General features: G+C 34.9%; 2 protein-coding genes across 29 annotated transcripts in view; one reads left to right on the forward strand and one right to left on the reverse strand.

Moving 5' to 3' along the window:
* LOC111059276 (coiled-coil domain-containing protein AGAP005037) overlaps positions 1-22,462 on the forward strand; it is a 346,739-nt gene that overhangs the window by 199,617 nt on the left and 124,660 nt on the right. The window lies entirely within an intron of this gene.
* LOC120350651 overlaps positions 160-22,462 on the reverse strand; it is a 36,933-nt gene continuing 14,630 nt past the window's right edge. For both annotated transcript variants that reach the window (XM_039425121.1, XM_039425122.1), the window contains exons 2-7: positions 15,300-15,353; positions 10,838-11,066; positions 9,959-10,064; positions 6,417-6,634; positions 5,011-5,324; positions 160-3,836 (exon numbers count right to left, since the gene is read on the reverse strand). In XM_039425121.1, the coding sequence (XP_039281055.1) occupies positions 2,816-3,836; positions 5,011-5,324; positions 6,417-6,634; positions 9,959-10,064; positions 10,838-11,065 (1,887 nt within the window). In that variant the 5' untranslated portion in view covers position 11,066; positions 15,300-15,353 and the 3' untranslated portion in view covers positions 160-2,815. The remainder of the gene's footprint in view (positions 3,837-5,010; positions 5,325-6,416; positions 6,635-9,958; positions 10,065-10,837; positions 11,067-15,299; positions 15,354-22,462) is intronic.

Genomic DNA, 22,462 nt, shown 5'->3' on the forward strand with positions numbered 1-22,462 from the left:
ATTACTTTTTTATATTGAATTTCGAATTTAATATTGTCTTATACATATGAATGGATGAAACTGTTTGTTCGTGTAAAGCTACTCAAAATAAATATATGATCAACTTTTTCATCGAGTTGTGGAGTTATGGTTTTTGAAACTAAGTAATTGAGACACGTCATTTACTTTACAAATTTATTTATAAAATGTTGTGGAAAACTTCATTACAAAATTCTAATAAATTAAACTTATCCTAGGTCAAAATTATAAAATACCTGATGAGCATTACTTATTTACAACAAATTTACGAAAAACATCATTTGAAGATATTTTCTGAGAGACTATAATTATATCATTCATTGGTCAAATTAAATAGTGTGGAAAACAATTTCGTGATAATATACATTGACAACTGTATCCATACGGTAACGAGTCAAGAATAAAAAAGCGTAGAGGTTTTTCGCTTCTTTTTGAGCTTATAATATTATAAGTTTTATAGTTCATCTCGTAATTAAATGCAATTTGTTGTTTTATCAGGTATCACAGATAATAAATGTTCTTATTCCGGTTTACATTGAAAGTGCTTCACAAGTTTGTTTGTTGCAGTGAAATATGTAAATCAGATACAATCTGTAATTAAAGCTTCTAACTCTAAAGAAGCCCATATATTCAAAAATGACAAATCAATCTCACAAAATATAAATGAGATTGCTGATCTGGAATTCCAATAGCAAACTATTATTATAAAAAAATGAATCTGAGAAGCTATGATGCTATAGCATCATAGCCGAAAGATGTCGTGACTAAATAATTTCAAAAAGGGTACTCAGATTTATATTTTTATTTATATTTAAAAGTAGCCCTGAAGAAGGAAATGACAAACTATTATTATATTGAGAAATTACCTCCACTGTTAAATGATTGCTGACAGAGTTGAGAAATTTTACAACTAGGCCAAATGGAAAGTATTTGTAATAATATATTACAGATCCAGGTTTCTTCAATAATAAACTTGAATAAAATCAATTTCAATTTTGATGAAAAGCTCAAGAATTAGCTTGTGAGAAAGATGAGAATCATGACAGGATACTCTTCCAAAAATATCCTTCAAAATATGCAAGGTATTTTCCTAAGCTAATCAATTAAAGCATTTTTTCCTAGTGAACAGAAATAGTAGAAACCAGTTATCAAGAAAACTTCAACAAATAAAATAATAATTGTCTAGAATGATTGATAAAACAGATACAAATAATGGAAGTAAATTAAGTTATTTTTAAGTTAAATTTACTTAATTACCTATATGATAGTAATTTGGAGACCATAAGGAATACAGAGGTATTCAAAATGCAGACCTATCAAACTGAGCCAAGTTGACAAAAAATCTATCTTGGTATTTCGAGTTTCATAAAGTAGTGGCACACGTCCTGTTCAAACTATTATGTCCAAATAAAGACTTCAATTTTCTATGAATAATTTTTGTAAGATTCAAGAAGAAAGGTTTTGATCAACAAATTGTGGCACAGTGGAAAAAATTAGAAATCCAGCTTCAACTATTCAGTCTCAGCTCTTGAGATTTTTGCACTCTTAATTGATACAGTGACTTTTAAAGGACTTCCTTGAAAATAAGTCCTCAAATACCTCAAGCACATACTGTGGGGACAATGTCTATGGTTACTTCAAAGTATTTTCCTATAAAATCTATGGTTTTCTATTCATTCAACATCTAAAGATTAATTTCATAGAATATTGGAAAGACTAATCAATAGAATAAGTTAGTCAGCATCAACTTCATAGATTAATTGAATAAATGTTGTTAACTTTCACTCATAGACTAACAACTGTTATGACGATATTTGTTATGTCAATTTGTTGTCAAACACCTTATCAAATTCCAAAAAATTTAAATTCTACTGATCATCAATAAAAATGAATTAAGGTAATTTGTCTTCAATTATTCTACATTTGGAATAAGCCTACATTCAGAGAAAACTTTGATTATTGATCATCACTATTAATATGCGTTAAGTTTATAGAGGATTTCATGAAAGTTCTCTTTGAATGTGGGCTTATTCCAAATGTAGAATAATTGAAGTCAAATTTTCTTAATTATTCATTTTATTGATAATCAGTAGGATTTGAAAATTGTTTGAAGTAATCAAACTAGACTGATAAGTTCTAACAATAATCAGTTTGAGTTGACAGCTAGTAAAATTCTACAAGTATTATGCTAGGTATTGATTGATGAAATAAAGCTGTCAAATCTACTACAAATGGGTTCCTCTAATAATGATTAGGAGTTGACGAACAGCAGAAATTGACAGAATTTATTTAATTTGTTTATTGTTTGGTGGCTCAGGTGGAGTTTTGTCTTGATGACAATGGTCTTTCAAACAAATCATATCATAAGCCACCAGAGAATAAACTAATTGAATAAATGTTGTCAAATTCTGCTCATTGTTCATTCCTTATCATTGTTTAGAAAATCGACCAGTATATAATGGTTTAACTACTTTCATCCGATCAAGCAATAGAAAGGAACTAGTGCGGTACTTCTACAACTGTAGGTACCATAGATTATACATACTACTGTATCGTAGTTGCTATTATAACAGTTTTTTAAGTGCAGTTGTAATTAAACCTATTTATTCTGTAGTTACTGTAGTGTTCTTCTATTAATCAAAATGAATCATAGATTTTATAAGAAGCCAGGCCTCCTGAAAGGGACTAAAGTTGTCTCCACAGTTTGTGTTGAAAATTCGATTTGAAGGAAGTATTCTCTAGTCACTGAAACTGGATTCTGAATGGAATCATTCACCTCCTGGTTGAGTTGGCACTGTTAGAACCTCTGGCACTCAGGTGCGGCTGGGATGTAGAGCACGCCCGAAAACAATTTTTTCGGCGTTTCTCGCCATGAAACTATACTGGCTTTCCTGAAGGGGTCTTCACTACACCCTGAACAGACAGCCATTATGCTTCTAACCTCCCATTCGGCGGGTTCCATCTGCTGCTCCTCTTCCTCCTTGAGGAACGGCTGCTGTTGGTGTTGCTGCATGACGGCGTCGAACCTGACTCCTCCCTGACCGAGCATGTAACCTTCGCCTGAGAACAGACTTGACAGATCTGCGCCCGGTATTACACCGAACGGCATGCCTGCTATGAGGGCTGTACGTTTCTTGTGGTTCCTCTCGTCAGTGGTCTCTTCGCGTTTCGTTTTCATGTTTGATGTTTCCTGGGTGCTCATCACTTCGTCTTTGTCTTTCTCTTCTGCTCCACTTCTCTTCTCTCTCTCACCAATGTTCTTCTCACCCTCCTTCACAACATCCTTCTCCACATCAGCACTTCTCTTATCCACAGCCTTCAAGTCTCCATCAACAACCTCATCTCCATTGGCACTCCTCTTCTCTCTCTTTCCGTCTTCAACAACCTCCTCCTTCACATCTTTGCTCCTCTTCTCGCGCTCCCCATTTGTGGCCACTTTAACGGGTTCCGGCAATCCAGCCGAGAACGCTCTTCCTTCCTCGGTCTCCCGTTTGATCGGCAACTTCTCGAAGTACTGATCGACCTCGTCGATATCGTCTCCCTCGTCGTTGAATCGGATCGCGGCCGGAAGTTTCTGTGGCTTGCGAACGACACGTGTGACGACACGTGTGGTGACACGTGGCGCTGTTGTTTCTGGCTTCTCCTTCATCTGTTCACGTTTGTAGAGGCGCATCTGTTGCAGGCTGTAGGATGGGTCCGACGTTTGACTGAAGAATGGCGACTGGTTGAGGATGTTGATTTGTGGGTTGAACTGCGGGTTCTTGCTGCGGAACGCTGACAGGTCCTGGACGGGCAGTGAGTGTGCTAGCTGGCCGTTTCTGTGAACAATAATAAGTATTGAATTGAATTGAATCTGATCAAACTAAAGTTATATGCTTTTCCATAATCACAACACAAATATAGAGTCAACTATCACAAATTTCATTTTGAGAAAACCACAATCATTCTTCAACACCCATGGTCATCTTCATTGCTATTCATTTATCCATGAAATCAGCAACAACAAATAGACCTGCTTAGGATTTTGGAGCTTTGATGTCGAATATATGGAATGTATCATATCTCCTTACAAGGTAAGGCTACTACTCATGGCTATAAGTACCTATCTATAAATATAATACTAATTTGAACAGGTAACACGATACAGATAGGTGAAAAACACTTAGAAACTTACATTATTTTCCGAAATTTCGGTGGCTTCGCCAACCTTTGTCAACGGTCTAGTTGTAGTGCTGTTTTCATTTTATCTATATGGATATACCTACTTATTATAGTATCTCGAATTTAAAAGTGTAATTAATACACTTGATGTTCAATTATCGACAGTAGACAACTGTTTCTACAGTTTTACATTCAATTGATACACAGTGACTAATTATTAACTGATTTTTTTTTCCTGAAATAGGGAAGTCCATAAATGTTCCACAGTAGTCAATTCTTCCCAATGTTTCACATTTTGAAACTGTGAATCTATAGATTTACAGTTACAAATTAACTGTTCAATTTCCTTATAAAAGAAAATGAATAGGTTAAACCATAAGGAAACAATAGCGTAAGTAGATATCCCATGGTATAGGGCGTTAATGTCGCAACTTTTACTGTTATCTCAAGCCGATTACTGTCGATTATTGTCGATTTTCACTGTTTTGACCGGGTAAGAGAGTATGAACGGCACAATACGAGAGACTACCAGCGTCATAAAGCTTCACGGCAAAGAACTATGTGGACTATCGGCTTGAGATAACAGTTTAAGTTGCGACATGAACGCCCTATACCATGGGATATCTACTTATGCTATTGTTTCTCTATGATTAAACACAGCCGTAATAAACTTGAAAAAATAGAACAAGGAGTAACCTGTAGTGTTTTACTGTATAAAACTGTAAATTCATAGATTTACAGTGACAAATTAACAACAATACCTTCTGTGAAAGAAGAAAATTCATAGATGAAGCACAGTGAAGAGTACACACACAGCGAACGAGAATTTACCTGAGGAACGGGAAGTCAGCACCCTGCTGGAAGGCGTTGGTCATGGCGGCGGCGGCGGCGGGGTTGACCCCAAGGATGCGCAGGTCATCCTCACCGAGCTTGTCGTCGTGATGGAAGTGGTGCGCGTGGTGGTGCTTGTGATTGGTGTAGGCCTTGCCGGCAGTGAGAGCTGCCTTGTAGAGCTGCAGCAGCGTCACCTCTCCCAGCAGCCCGCTGCGAGGCTTGAAGTAGTCGAAGTTCTCGGGACCCGACAGCGCTGACGCCTCTTGGCCGCTCACTGCCACTCCGCCGCCTTTGATCGTCTTGCCCACCACCTGATAATAAAACGTAGATGTGTCATAATCAAATTTAGACGAGTTAATTTACTAGAATATACAAAGTAGTTGATGTCATACTACAGTTAATAATACTATAATGCAGTATAATATATTTGAGTATCATCAAATATATATGTGCCATCACTAAATCTATCAAGTGATTGAAGATTCAGAGCTCTTTTGAAGATGCACATAATTGCTTTATCCATCACACCTATTTCTTTGGAAGAGGTACGATATTCGGCTTAATACCGGTAATCAATCAGAGATTATTGGAAGAAGCACAATATACATGAATCATTCTGAGTTTATTGTAATACGTTCTATATGTATCAATCAATCAGAGTTCATTGGAAGAAGTACGATATGTATTAATCAATCAGAGTTTATTGGAAGAAACACGATAACATGTATGTATAAATCAATCAGACTTCATCGGGAGATGCATGAAATTTCAATCGTGATCGTATGCGAGTGTGCGGAAAATTATGCTGAAAGTTATATCATATTATTCAAGTTCATTTTGCCAACGTGGTTTGATTCGAAATTACATCGATACAATCTTAAAGGCAAGTTAACGCTTCTCAAAGAACAGCACACTTCAAGTTCTTCATAAGGTGAATGAAATAGACTATCCGTCATCTAGCAACTTCTCTTCATATAAATACTATGTAGATATAAAATATTGAAATATGATTTAAATCTCATATTAGTTTCAAAATTATATAATTCACTATTTTTGAGATATGAACAGAGAAATGTTTTTTATACACCGTAGTGTTTGAAAAGAAGATGTACTGGTTAGCCTCAGAGGAACGAAGGAGAGGCTCAATTCTATTAACCAGATCTGTAAAAAGGCTCTAAGGATAAGTATTGGAAGATTTGAATTTGATTGGTCAAAGCGTTCGATGGTTGTCGTTGATCATACAGACGTATGGAGGATTATATCTGAACTAGTTGGAGAATAATCAAATGGATGAAACCGCTGTGTTGAGGAAAAGTTACAGAAATCCTCACTGAAAATGAGCATATCTGATCAATTAATAATGATGTAATGAACGTTGTGAATAGTTTAGAACGACATCTGACCAAGTTGTAGAATCCGCGGCCGATTCTCTCGGAGTTGACCCAAATCTGCCATTCGCCGGTGCGACCGTTCCACGACTGACAGGCGTGATACCACTTGTTGAGACGCACCGGATAGTTGAGGCGGTACAGCGTGTGACCCATCACCGACAGCATGTAGAAACTGGCGCGGTCAGAGTTTGACACCCACGAGTAGATGTCTCGCGGACGACCGTGGCTCGCTGTTTCAAATCAAAATTGAATCATTCTCAAATCAAATATAACTTTATTCCACAAAACTTAGCAATCAAGTATAATACTCGTATTGATATTACATGAAAAGTTTGTAATTCTACATGGAGATAGAAAATTGCATGGAAATTGAATTATTATCAAATCAAATCATCGTTTATTGTCATAAAACATACAATATGTTGGGCAATCGTCATTATTCATAAAAAAAAATAAAAATACAAGTTGAAGAACTCAAGTATTACAGTAAAACTTATACATATTACTTCCTATAAATCAAACCTATAAATTAAATATTACTTTATTCCACAAAACTTTACAATCAAAATATAATACTTTTGTTAATATTACAGGAATACCCTATGGGGTGAAATAAGAGATATATTGTTATTCCACATAATTTATCCACCAAACCAAAGTTTGAAAGCACTCATGGCATTATCATCACTGGTCTCATCATCAGTGGAGACCACTGTTGAGGATGATAAGTGCATTGCAACTTTATTTTGGCTCATATAAAGTATATGAAACTGACAATTCATCTCCCATTTTACCTCAATATTGAGGAATTCCGTAACATCTCTGTTCATTGTGTAAATACACTGTAATTCTACATGGAGGAAGAAAATGAGATCTATTGTAAGGAAATAATCAATAATATATATATAAAATTTTCGTATGGTACTATTGTAGTTCCATGGAATCCGTTATTACTTTCCTTGCCCTACTACCATAGGTAAGGAAAGTATTGCTTTCCAAAAAAAATTAAGGTACCCCAATTTCAAGTTTTCTATACGTTTCAAGGTCCCCTGAGTCCAAAAACATGATTTTTGGGTATTGGTCTGTGTGTGTGTATGTGTGTATGTGTGTGTGTGTGTATGTCTGTGAACACGATAACTCCATTCCTAATTAACCGATCGACTTGAAATTTTAAACTTAAGGTCCCTATACCATGAGGACCCGACAATAAGAAATTCAATAAAATTCAATTCAAGATGGCGGAAAAAATGGCGGATAATTACTAAAAAACCATGTTTTTCACGTTTTTCTCGAAAATGGCTCTAACGATTTTCTTCAAATTTATATCATGGATAGCTATTTATAAGCCCTATCAACTAGCATAAGTCTCATTTCTGGGAAAATTTCAGGAGCTCCGTAATATTCTTGAGAAAAATGGCGGAAAATGACTAAAAAACAATGTTTTTCACGGTTTTCTCGAAAACGGCTCCAACGATATTCTTCAAATTTATACCATGGATAGCTATTTTCAAGCCCTATCAACTGGCATAAGTTTCATTTTTGGGAAAATTTCAGGAGCTCCGTAATATTCTTGAGAAAAATGGCGGATAATGACTAAAAATCCATGTTTTTCACCGTTTTCTCGAAAACTGCTCTAACGATTTACTTCAAATTCATACCATGGATAGATATTCATAAGCACTATCAACTGGCATGAGTCTAATTTCTGAGAAAATTCCATGAGCTCCGTAATATTCTTGAAAAAAATGGCGGATAATGACCAAAAACCAGGTTTTTCACGGTTTTCTCGAAAACGGCTCTAACGATTTTCTTCAAATTCAAGCCATGGGTAGCTATTCATAAGTCCTATCAAATGACATGAGTTTTTTTCCTTGGAAAATTGCAGGAGTTCCGTAATATTCTTGAGAAAAATGGCGGATAATTACTAAAAAACCATGTTTTTCACGATTTTTTCAAAATAACTTGACCGATTTTTTTCAAATTCATACTCTGTATAGTTATTTATCAGCTCTATTAACTGGCATGAGTCTCCTTTCTGGGAAACTAATGGGGGGTCCACCCCATCCTTGAGAAATGGACTTTGTAACCTCCTTCTCGTGCATGAGGTAGGTAGGTAGAGCAGTTCATAAAAACAACACATAGTAGATATTTCATCTGTAGAACAGCTGTTTTGACGACTTTAAAAAAATCATTGAATTTCACAATTTACACAAAGGAAAAAGTACTCTGAAAACAATTATATATACACATATACAAAAGTCTGATCGTAGTTTCGAATATGAGCAAGGAAAGTTGTGTGAGTGTACCACACCAGATTTTTTTAGATTGGAATAATGCTTTCAAAATTCAGATAGTCTATGGAGAACTGATTTTGTTTAAATTGAATGAAAAAATGTTATTTGCTTTATTCGAATAATGCTTCTATATATAGATAGGCCACATATACCTAATACAATAATACAATTCTTGGTAGTTCAATATCTTTTTAAAATTTATGAATTCAGGGCTACTCATATTTATTTATAAAATAAGTATTTATTACTTAAAACCTGAAGATGGTTTGGATCACTGAAACTAGTTATTATGATCTGTATTTTTAATCTATTATTTTATTAAATTCAAAAAAGGGTACTATAATTCTATTTTAACAATAATACAAATTTTTGGGTTTGGCAGGACCCTCAACTGTTTGTATTGCGAATAAAAATTTTGATTGATTGATTTAATTTTAGTGTGCCAAGTTAGGCCTACATAACAATTCTCATGATAATTTTTTTAAACATCATATAAGTTACATAGTTTGATTTCTTTCAAAATATAAATAGTCTGCATAAAACTAGAACAGAACTCAAACCGTTGGAAATAGTGCAGAGGACTAATAATATTAGGCCTATTCAAATAATGTTCCAAAATGTGCGAAATATTATTTGATTTTTTTGAAATTATGAATAGGCTGTGAACAAACAATATTGATCGAATAAGAAAGAAATAGTATTAGTTTTCAATCTCCAGTAACTGAACCATGCTTTCAAAATATAAATTAACAGGTAAAATGATAAAGATTATTATATAGAAATTAATACGGTATTGATATTGCAGTGAAACTTCTCCAAAGTTAAAATTTATCTAGATGTTTGCTGTCCTACCTAACTAAATCTCGTTATTTCATCTCATTTCAATTAATATGTTACCCTAGTTTCTGAATGGAAAATGGAAAGTTGATTGAAAAAGTGAATGAGTATTTCATATTTTATTACCCAGTAGGCCTGTATTATTTAGCTCTAAACAGTGTCAGTAGTAGTTGACAAATGTTAAAAGACAATTAAGATCCACATTTCTAGCTTTATTAAATACTCAATCTGCTGTATTGAAATATTCGTTCATCAAGTTAAATATACACTTAGGATCCACAACAACACATAAGGAAGATATAATTTGTTTTTGTTTTTTTTAGCTCTAAAGCTCATTGTGGTCTTTGACCTCCTCCACAACATTCCTCCTTCAAGCATCTCTATCCTCAATTTATTTTTAATAATTTGAACTTGTCAACTCACATGAGTAAGCAAACAGTGGCTGGTCCTGGGAATGGTTGTAGAACTTGTGCCAGTGACATAGAGTGAACTCCTTCATGTCTGGAATCGGAGTTTTGTACTGCACATACTGTAACAAAAAATGAATGGATCATGAGAATTTACTGAATAGAACGAGGAGACAATTCACAAAAATTACTAAAAAGCTAAAAAAATTACACCAAAATTAGGAAAAAGAATGATTTGATGGCAAGTTATTTTACATTAGTGGAAGATGTCAGTTTCAGTTTTATGGATTGAACTACCGATGATGAAGCGAAACTGAGTACAGTATGGCCTCCATCACTAAATATCATGGAATACGGGAATTGAACTACCGATGATAAAGCAAAACTGAGTACGGTACGGTATGGTCTTAATAGTTTAGTGATCTCATGAAATACAGTAAATCACTACTACTATAGAATATGTTTTGAAAATGGACCATGGAATTAATTTGTTAAAGCTAATCAGTTTTTCAGATAAAAATGTCATTTTATTCGATTTTTCTTAATCTCTGCAATGGAACATCCTGGTTGAGTCCTTTTACTGATGTATGAAATAAATTATAAAATAAATCTTTTCTTGTTACAAAAACATAATTGGAATGCATTTGCACATTACCTGCGATAAATGATATTGATTGAATAGAATTGAAAATATTATTATTGGTATGCATGTAATCATTACCTACGATAAATGAAATTGGTTGATATTTATAAAATAGAATTATAGTACCCTTTAAAATTGATAAAATATTGAAAAACAAGAATACAAATTGTAACGTAACTACTAGTTTCGGTGATCACTTGAGATTGGTTGAGTAGCATTGGAAATACCATTATTTCAGTGGTTGTAATGTACCTGGGATGGAGAATCCTGGTCCAAGACGGCCTTGTAGAGGGTGCAGCCGTCAGAGGGCTCGGGGATGTGGGCCTGGTAGGCGACAGGGGAGTGCGAGGGCGGCCCCGAGGGGGCCAGGTGGGACAGGTCGGGAGGGGGCGCCGCTGGGTTGCCAATGGGCCTCCAGCCAGTCTGCACCGGACTAACTGCGCCCACTATACTCGCCAACAATAAACAATTCACCAACATCCTGCACACCAAAATAAAGTTCAAAATTAATTAAATAAATTGTTGAATATGTATTAAAAAACGAATGATACAATGAGAAAAATTGGGTTACTAAGAATATAACAGAAATGGAGTTAAAAACATAGGTTGATGTTTGTAATACGAATAGATTCCTGAAAGGAAATTAAAAACGAAAGTTACAAGGTAAAATGTATAAAGTTACACCCAACATAGAGAGAAGCATTACTTGTCGACTCAATCAATCAATAATTTTATTCAATTAAACACAATATACATAAAAGAAATCAAAATACAAAATACAAAAATCACAATCAAAAATTGATTTCTAATAAAATACAAAAACAGGCTTCATGGTGGGGTGTGCTGAGAAGAAAGAAAGGAGGAGAAATACCTAGCCAACTATGGCTCCCCATGTAATTAGGCAGTCACCAAATAAATAAATCCTATTATAAATCTATAATATTATGTAGGCTATGGGAGTGTGATTGTAATTTCCAGTATTCTATAAATTGAAGAAAAAATGCTATGCATTCTATGTCTCCAATCCACTCTCTCTCTCTTGTATTCTATAAAGTGAATGAAAAAATTCAAATGCATTCTATTTCTTCACTTCACCGATAAAATTTCATCTTGACTTGAGCCTACAAAGCTGCAGTATATATTACTTGAACTTATGTGGAAGTTTGCTCGTTTATTATGGCAACATTGACAAGATGTCGTAATCTCAACATTTCAGAGGCGACACTTCTACAAATATAAAGAAAAATATTCAAAGAATGATAACAACTTTCTTAACTAGTAGGCCTCTATCTTAAAAACGAATAGTTACTTATGATAAACTACAGGGCATAGTCTTTTTTCGTTAGGGCTACTTTATATATGTAATTTTATTTATTTTTCAATCACTTGATAATTGCATCATTATCAAGTGATTATGTCAAGTCATTATCAACACATGGCTATGTGAGTAAAAAAAATTGCCAAAGGGTACTTGGATTTTTATTTTTACTTTCCTTGTCCTATTACCATTGATAGGTAAGGAAAGTATTGCTTTCCGAAAAAAATTAAGGTACCCCAATTTCTAAATTTCCATACGTTTCAAGGTCCCCTGAGTCCAAAAAAGTGGTTTTTGGGTATTGGTGTGTGTGTGTGTGTGTGTGTGTGTGTGTGTGTGTGTGTGTGTGTGGTGTGTGTGTGTGTGTATGTGCGTCTGTGTACACGATATATCATCACCCAATTAACGGAATGACTTGAAATTTGAAAAACTTAAGGTCATTTCACTATAAGGATCCGACACGAACAATTTCGATCAAATGCAATTCAAGATGGCGGCTAAAATGGCGAAAATGTTGTCAAAAACAGGGTTTTTCGTGATTTTCTCGGAAACGGCTCCAACGATTTTGGTCAAATTCATACCTAAAATAGTCATCAATAAGCTCTATCAACTGCCACAAGTCCCATATCTGTAAAAATTTCAGGAGCTCCGCCCCATCAATGCAAGGTTCGATTTTAGATTCCCAATTATCAGGCTTCAGATACAATTTAAACAAAAAAAATCAAGTGGAGTAGATTGAGCATGAAAATCTCTATAATTTAATGTTCAGTATCATTTTTACCTAAAATTGAAAATAAGCTTTAAATTCGAGAAAATGTGATTATTCAATTGCAAATTATTGTTGATTGTATCAAATCATTCACTATGAAGAGATAGCAGACCTCATGTGTGTCTCCAGCGTTATTGCCTTGTCACCAGCTGGCTCAAATCTTTGATGCGCGGGAACACTAGTGTCAGGTAATCAATTTTCATAACGCAAGGAAAGTTGTGTGAGTGCGCCACACCAGATTTTTACTACAGTACATAATATCCTTCAGTATGTTTCATAATAAATAATATAAAAATTATTTGGTGCTCTATTTGATTCAAACTATGGATTTTACGTCCTTACGCCATTGAACTGAAGTATTTCTTCATTTCGTATTATTACTCAACAACTATGTTCCATCAATATCAATTGTACTCAATACTTGACACCTGATTATCAAGTACTGAATGCTAATCCAATGTACTGGTTGTAATAATTGTCAAATTATTCAGCCTATACAAGTCAGTCTCAATTTTTTGGAAAGAATTATGTTACCTTGCTACCTTTTTTTGGGTAGGCCTATTATGACTAATATATATACAAATTCAAAAAATGTATCAACCAAACAATCTATGTACCATACATGCTAGTGTAACACACTACTTATAATATCACTTTAACGAGCTGGAACAAAATCATGAAAGAGGTTGTTAGAATAATAGGCCACCAATTCAATTCAATCGAAGTAAACAAAATCTGAAACTCTTAAAGAAAAGTAATAATGTGAAAATAGGACCTACCAAAAAATGACAAACAATTTTTCAAGTTTTGAAATTGAACATCGTGATTGAACAGTCTTATTTAAAAATGGCATAGTTTTGTGGTTGAATTTGCAGGTTTTTAACGGGAATAAACTTCTTTCAAATTTGAACTTTACCAATTCAATCCCATTCTCCTCCAGCCACTAATTTCTGTAGCTACTCCAACTCGTTAGATATTATACAATCTTTCTCTCTTATGGCAAAAATGAATGGCTTCCAAGTTCCTTAAGTTTAGAATAATGTATCATTTTAATTCAGTTTCTGATGATAACGTGATCCATTGTAGCATACTATTGACTTTTGCAACGAAAATAAACTTCATGACCGAGCATAAAAAATAGTTCAAATTGACATTCAAGTTGAATATCCTAGTAAAATAGTTAGCGTGAATACATTCAACTGAGTTATGATATTGTTTACTATTCTTCCAACATTAGGGAGTAATGCTTTGAATTGTTCTACTGCCTTTTTTTATTCACTTTTCTACTGTTTTTAACTCACATTTTCTAGTTAGTAGAAGTTAATTGCATTTTCAAGAAGAGGTTAATTAGTACAGTGGATGTGAGGTCCTTTTAATCTTTCATAGTTACTTCCAGTAGTATAAAATTGTATAATCTTCAATTTTATTTTACTCCACCTTTCACTGTAGATTGAGGTAAATTTACACATCATGGGGAAGTAAATTGAAATATACGAAGACCACCAACTTTGTTTCTCATCTACTTTTTTACGAGTTTTTCAGTTGAAACTTTAGGCGATGAACAACATTATCTAGGACTATGAGGGTGTATTATGACTTTCACTATTATTATTATACTTACTCAACTTTCTGTTGTGAACTTACTCATTTGCAGTAACCATGACAACTGACTTCCTACTACCCGATTGGTTAATTTGTTATTGTTTAAATTTTCTGTTAATCTGTTCTCACTCTGGCAGTTGTCATGTCAACGAAATCACTGCCCTCCTATTGGGTCGTTTGTGAGTTTTTTTGTTACTTAACCCCAATATGGCTATAAAATTGCTACTTTCTCATTGGTTAGCATTTGGTTGGTTAGTGTTCCTCATTCAACATCCCTTGTCTGTACCCTTGGTAATGATATTGCTTATTTCACATTTCTTAACGTATGATTAGTTGAATTACTTATCACTAAACTCCCATTGGCTATCGTGATGATTACGAAATCGCTGCTCTTCCATTGGTTAGATTGTGATAATTTGAATTCCTTTTTCATCTCTCATTGGCTAATGCAATGGCGACGAAATCGCTTCTTACTTTGCTCCCATTATTGGCTGTCGCTAAGACAATGATGATATTGCTACTCTCTCGTTGCTTAGGCTGTGATTGGTTGAATTCTCTCTTTAAATATTAATTATTTCTCACTCCCATAAAAAATATTGTATATCCAGCTCAATTATCTTGATTCAAATTTAGCGTGAAGCATTAAGCGTCCCTCCTATGAAGTAGTCAAGTTATCGTTTTCATTATTATTGTACCGTCGACCGGGGTGACTTTGTCTCTTAATTTCAAAAATATATATCTTCGTTAAGGCGGAGATAAATACATTTTATAATGAAAAATACTCTTCAAACATTGCAGAACACAATAAAAAATATTGTAAGAGATTTGTTGCAACTCAAGTATTGATTGCAAGCGGTTTAAAATCTCAACCCCCCCAAATTGGAACAAAGTCACCCCGGTTTACCGGTATCTATTTTGTCATTTATCCATGCCTTCTGCTTCTTCATCGATGTTATTCCATGGCTCACAAACTTTCATTATTGTAAGAAATTAGAATTATTATAAATTTTCCATAAAGTTCAACTTACTTGTATTCTGCAGTTGTGAGTAATGTTGCTGTCTCGTTACATGTGCTTCAAGTTCTGAAACAGAAAATAATTTTCATTTAATTTTGTATGATTCAAATGATATAAATAATAATTATAATGAATTATATCATTCACTTAAACTATGTCTTCAATATGATGAATTCATGAAATTATATTATACGATTTTATATCTGATTATTCCAGCACTGTAAATCAGACAGAAATCGATATAATTACTCAATCATAATTATCATTCACTTATACATACATCATATCTTCAATATGGTGAATTTATAACATTATATTATACGATTTTATATCTGATTATTCCAGCACTGTAAATTACAGAAATGGATATAATCACTCAAATTTTATTCTATTTTTCTCAATAGATATTGATTGAATTCATGAGCAATCGTATGGTCGATCCTGGTGATATCTGCCTCATTCGATTTCAATTTGATGAAGTCTATTGCAATTTGGCATGTTTATTTAGAATCAATTCAATAAAAAAATCTTGAGATTTGTTGTTTATGGTGCAATCTGCAATGATAATAATTATCATCTTCTACTAGAGCACTACTTTATAATAATAATAATTATAATTTGCTCCCATATCACTGGAATAGTAATGAATAATAATAATTATTATTTATTATTTATACATTGATACATACTGACATACAATATCATTCTCAACTATGAATGATTGGGAAAGGAATTGAGCCGCGTTTACACCAAAGTTATTAACAAAATGTTAAGAACTTAATCCTTACAGATTCTACTAGATTGAACGGAACTTGACAAACACATATGTTCATCATGTGTATGATAAGTTATGTTCAATCTAATAGAATCTATAAGGATTGAGTTATCAATATTTTGTTAATAACTTTGGTGTAAACGCTGCTTAAGTAGTCCTCTAGTTGAAGATGAGTTGAATATGATTAATTAATAGCTTCTGGACAGGTCTGTTTACTTGTGCATTATAACATACGCCGACACCTGGTCTGTAATCCTTTATGAAGTCATAATATGCTTGGTTCCGCTCTAGTTATGGCTCTGAATACAACTGTGGAACCCGGTCTGAAATCGGAGCTAAACTAAGCTGAGCCAAGTTGGTCGACTTCTCGTGTTACTGCAGGTCCGTACCTTACTTGGTCTGCACCCGTGCTTGCATGCAATGTCCTGTTCTGGGTGTTGCTTCATTTTCGTGTAGAGTGTTCATGGAAGGGTGATTGTATGTCATATCACGTGTTTTGAACAGTAAGAGGAGTAATAAATTCATAATGTTTGTCCTGGGTGGGTTCCACTTCAAGCTTTTTGGGCTTGTGATCTTTCAGTAAAGTACCGTAGACATAATTCGGCTTATATGTACATAAATTTGGACTTAAAATTCTTGAAAGTGAAATATAACCTATATATTTTGGAAAATACTAGGCCTACTGTCTGTTGATAAAATTTGGGAGAAGAGCAGTATGGGCTAAGCCTGTCGCTCTCTCCCAGGCATAACTATATGATTTTCTATTGTACTAATCTCAATCTGTACTATAGGTTAATAAAGTAAAGAACTGGCTTATACACGTACGGGATAGGAAAATTATGTTTGACGCATCATCACGTCTAAACTACTGGACTGATTAACTTGAAATTTTGCATGTAGTAATTTCTATTTGAATAGGATATTCAAATCTTTATTCTCTACTTGTATTTTCTACAGTATTTTCTCTCTTCCGCCTTTTCCACTCCCTTTCATGTCATATCCACTCATGAATAATGATTATTCTGAATGAGATTAATCATTTGGTAGATAGCAGAAGCCCAAGTATCAAACTACCTTAACTATATTATTCTAGTCGATTAGGCTGCAAGCATAGAATAGCTATACATTGATTGTTCATTCTATGCTACAAGTAATAGAATTTCTATCATTATTAACCAATCAATCTTCATTCCTACTAGTTCAATCAATCAAACCGGAAATTTGTGTTCGGTCTGACATTAGCTCGATTAATCCGCAATTCGATTGATACAGATGATTGCGTCACACTGTGCCATTACGTTCGCTTGCGTGAACTTTGATTGAGGTTAGAATTGAGTGTCTGAATTGCCTACAATCGAAAGCCTTTCGGGGAAATATATATTATATATCTACATACTAAGTTGCATATACAGCTCACATTTGAATAACATATCGTAATCATAACTGATTGAATATTCTCTCAGACATAATAGGTGATTCTTACTTAACCATGCAGTGATTATGGACCAAGTAAAATAAAACTGGATTCATATCTGCCGTGCAATCATTTGCATACATTAACCTAGCATTTGTGATACGTTTATTGATGGTTAGTTTGAATTGGAATGCTGCTTTCACTTGTTATCTTCTGCTATCAGTGCTCTTCCATTTGAAATGCTAACGAGAAAGTATTAACTCTCCTCATCCAAGTGTTACACTTGGCATTGTCTGCTTGGCTATTTTTGTCGGTGATTCAAATTGGCAGATTATCTGCTCTGATTGCATACAATGGTGATGCAGGTTGTTCACCGCGCTAAGTTCGAAATTTGAAGCAGCTGGTTTTCTATTGTGGATTTCTCCTGAGTGCATGTGCATACAAAGTATTGTGCATGTGACTCCAAATTTGATGAAAATTCTAGAGTGTATGTTGACCCCGAGATATCATAATCAATAATTTATCAAAAACTGGCACACTGGTCCAGGTTTTTACATTATCATCAACCCCCCTCTTGGAGATGAATTTCTTAAACGAATTGTATGCATTTTCAAAATTGTGTGTATTGAAAATACACATGTATTTTAATACATGTGTAGTTAATAGTGTAGTAATAGTGTAGTTAATAGTGTAGTTAATAGACGTAGTTAATAGTGCTTCAAACCAACTTTAACTGGATCCATTCTCATGCTCTTAGAATAGAGAGTCGAAAATTGATATTGCTGTACGTCAAATTTCAATCACGTGACTGCGTGACTCGTCTGTTGATGAAGAACTGAATGCTTTTAAATGGAATGTAAAAGTGTCGTGATTATTTTTTGTAGCGGAGCGCCACTGATATAATAGACTGAGATAATTGTGACATTCCCATCAAATGCTATTACACTACATGCTGCGTATTATGGTACACGACGAATTCGATGTTTCAGTGTCTCATAGAGAATGTGAAGAAAGAAGGCTGGTGAAAGAGTTGGGGAAAGAGGAAGTGAAGGTAGAAGAGGAAGTTGAAAAGAGCTACAAAGTAGAGGAAGATAAAGAAGGAGAATAAGAAGAAGAAGAAGAACAACAACAACAATAACAATAAAGGAGGGGAAGAAGAAGAAGAAGAAGAAGAAGAAAAAGAAGGAGAAGCAGAAGAAAAAGAAGAGAAAGAAGGAAAAATAATGGAATGACGAACAGTGGCAAGGAGGGAGAAGAGTGGTGACGAGGAGGAGGAAGGAGAATTAGGATGTGGGACAAAAGGAAAAAAGTAAGAAGGGTGAAGGGATAGTGAAGAAGAAGCGGAAAAATAAGAAGGAAAAGGAGAAGTAGATCAACTAGGAGAATGATAAAAATAAGAAGAAAAAGAAAAAAAATGGAAAAAATGGTTTTGATTATATTTTTAATGATGCCCACAAAAGCCCTGCGTTAATGGGTGGGTGATGATAATGAAAATAGGTGCACCTATAGTTTTAGGTGTATTCCGAATCACAAGGAAGTGATTAACTGTCTGTTAGCAGTACACTCTGGTCTCCAGCAGACACCTTTCCAAAGAGAAAACCGATAGCACGGTGCTTATCCAAACCAGAGATGACAGAAATAATATAGTTTTCTTCATTCTATGTCCAAACCTAGCGATAAGACGAGAACCTTTTCTTGCGACAACATCCACTCTTTGAGATGAGAAAGAAGAAAATACGGCAGGAGATCAAGAGTGAGTTGATATGAAAATGAAGAAGAAGAAGGGATAAAGAGAAGAAGAAATTGAGATGATGTAATGGAAAATAAGACATTAAAGTAGGAAAAATAAGATAAGAAGTTTGTAAGAAGGATTTGTATGATAACAAAGATTAAAACAGGAGTATATATGCTGGGTAGAAAAGAATGATAATAACGACGTCAATAATTTGGTTCCGCTACATTGATAGGTGCAACAAAAAGAAAACTGTCTCTCACATAGGAAGTGCTGTAGCTCAGATTTAACGGCATGTGTATGTGCGTGTGTGATTGCTATCTAATGAGAGAAAGGAATTTGTGCACGTGCTGTGGGTCCATCGACTGGTGTGAAAGGTAGAATACTTCTTTTGCTGGCAGTGACTGGTGAAATTTTGACAATTAAAAATCACTAAACGACTTTTCTTCCTAATCCTCAGCTGGCCATAAGCGTATAGTTGCCCTGTCTATTCATGGATTGTTCCTTGTTTCCTAATTGATCCGGACAGGAACCGGATCTTGAATTACAAGCAAATTGTTTGGTAATACGTGATAGCTAATGTAAGAGTTTTGCAAAAAAATCAGGAAATCAACTGTGGTTCTACACCTATGTAGAACAAAGGTTGGAGATGATGCCCACATGGAATCTTTTGTTATAGGAAATATGATGCCTATAGTGAGATCCACGTTATAAGGGCAGTGAAGAAAGGTAGGAGAAAAGCGTTGCCGATCCTATGCCTTGCCACTGCCTTCTATAGAGGATAGCTGATACCCGCATATTAGATTTAATCAGAAAGTAGAAGGAATTTCTTTCTCTGTGATATAATATCAACAGTTCATATTTGTTTGAAAAAATCAATTATACACTGTATATTTTTCTATGATTCAAAAATACATTTGCATAAATGAGATTTAATATTTCGACAAAGAAAAGAATATTTAATTGTGTGTTTGCTCCAACTCTCATTTATGGCAGTGAAAGCTGGGTAACCCTCAAGAAACACTGGAATCCACTGCAGCAGAAATGAGGTACCACAGAAGAGCAATAGGAAAGACAAGACACGATAGATGGCGAAATGAGAGAGTGTGAGAAGTGGGAAGAAGAGCACTGATGGAAGACATAAAAGAAAGGCAACTCAAATGGTTTGGACACCCCACTAGAATGCAAGAATGTCGCCCAGTAAAGGAAGTGGTGGAGGCTAGGAGGGAAGGAAAGAGACGGAGAGGTAGACCTAGGATGAACTGGGAAGGCTATCTGGAGGAATTGGGGAGGGAGAGAGGCAAGACAATGAGAGATATGAGAAGAATGGCTGAGGATAGGACTGCATGGAGGAGATGGACCGAGGCTGGTACCCCTACGCTGTAACGGCAGAGGGGGTCAAGAAAAAGAAGAAGAAGAAGGTGAAAATGTTACTGAACATTAATTGTAGAGATTTTCATGCTCAATCTACTCCACTTGATTTTTTTTGTTACAATTGTATCTGAAGCCTGATAATTGGGAATCTATCTGCATTGATGGGGCGGAGCTCCTGAAATTTTTACAGATATGGGACTTGTGGCAGTTGATAGAGCTTATCGATGACTATTTTAGGTATGAATTTGATCAAAATCGTTGGAGCCGTTTCCGAGAAAATCACGAAAAACACTGTTTTTGACAACATTTTCGCCATTTTAGCCGCCATCTTGAATTGCATTTGATCGAAATTGTTCGTGTCGGATCCTTATAGTGAAAGGACCTTAAGTTCCAAATTTCAAGTCATTCCGTTAATTGGGAGATATCGTGTACACAGACGCACATACACTCATACACACACACACACACACACACACATACAGACCAATACCCAAAAACCAGTTTTTTGGACTCAGGGGACCTTGAAACGTATAGAAATTTAGAAATTGGGGTACCTTAATTTTTTTCGGAAAGCAATACTTTCCTTACCTATGGTAATAGGGCAAGGAAAGTAAAATCACAGTACGCACATACACTCATATATACACACACACACACACACACACACACACACACACACACACACACACACACACACACACACACACAGACACACACACACACACACACACACACACACACACACATACAGACCAATACCCAAAAACCAGTTTTTTGGACTCAGGGGACCTTGAAACGTATAGAAATTTAGAAATTGGGGTACCTTAATTTTTTTCGGAAAGCAATACTTTCCTTACCTATGGTAATAGGGCAAGGAAAGTAAAATCACAGTACCCTTTATGAATTATTTAATCACAACATGTTTCGGACATTGATGCCATTTGCAAGTCTAACATTAGTTGCTACTGTGTTTTATATAAACACGTTTTAAAAATGGAAAGGGTACTATGGAATTATTTTCAACTTACAATACTGTAGTTTACGCTTGAGAGTTGGCAATGAGAAATTTAAAAATAATCATTTCTTTAGCTTCTTACTGAATCGTACGTAAAATACAGCAACATAACTCAGCCCATACATAACATAAGATCGAGAGTGAGTGACCAGTCGGTTTCAAAAGATAACCAGTATTGCAATAAAAGAAGACCGTGTTTGGACCAAGAGAAGACCGCAATCTGACTAAAAGAAGACCGGAATCGAACAGAGGTGATTGCCGTTTTCGGCGGCTTATGTAGAAAGCGAGATGGCATCATCTATCATCGGGGGGCTTCCGAACGGCTGATGTGTTAAATTTTCAGTGAAAGTGAAATCGAGCGAGACCTTCCTTCCTAACGGCGAAAGCCACCGAAATTAACTGCCGCTGACCATCTTCAGATCAGCTGTTAGCACATCGATCATCGTCGTGATGACCACTTGGCAATGACAATGCACACTTCTCCAGGTCATTGCACCGGGGAATAAAATATTTTTAAAATGCATCATACATTCATATAGAATGAGAGAATACATCCATTATTTTGGATGAGTGTGGTTACTGTTGTAAATACTTGTGGTTACTTACTAGATGGTTGGTTACTGTTGCATTCAGAATGCATGAAATGCATTTTCATAAATTTTGAAATAATTTCAGTATGCTAATTCGAAAAAAATAGTGAAACAGTCATACCACCATTATGTCACTACTTTCCTTGTTCTGTTTGATTAGTTATATTGATAAAAACTTGAGTTTCAGTGCTCATGGCATTATCTTATGTGTCAACTGAAGTTTGTCGTACGTATCAACTATGTTTCAAGGTTACAACATCATATTCCAACTCTCG

Source organism: Nilaparvata lugens, chromosome 3 (assembly GCF_014356525.2).
Source record: "Nilaparvata lugens isolate BPH chromosome 3, ASM1435652v1, whole genome shotgun sequence".
In the NCBI taxonomy this organism is placed as follows: Eukaryota; Metazoa; Arthropoda; class Insecta; order Hemiptera; family Delphacidae; genus Nilaparvata; species Nilaparvata lugens.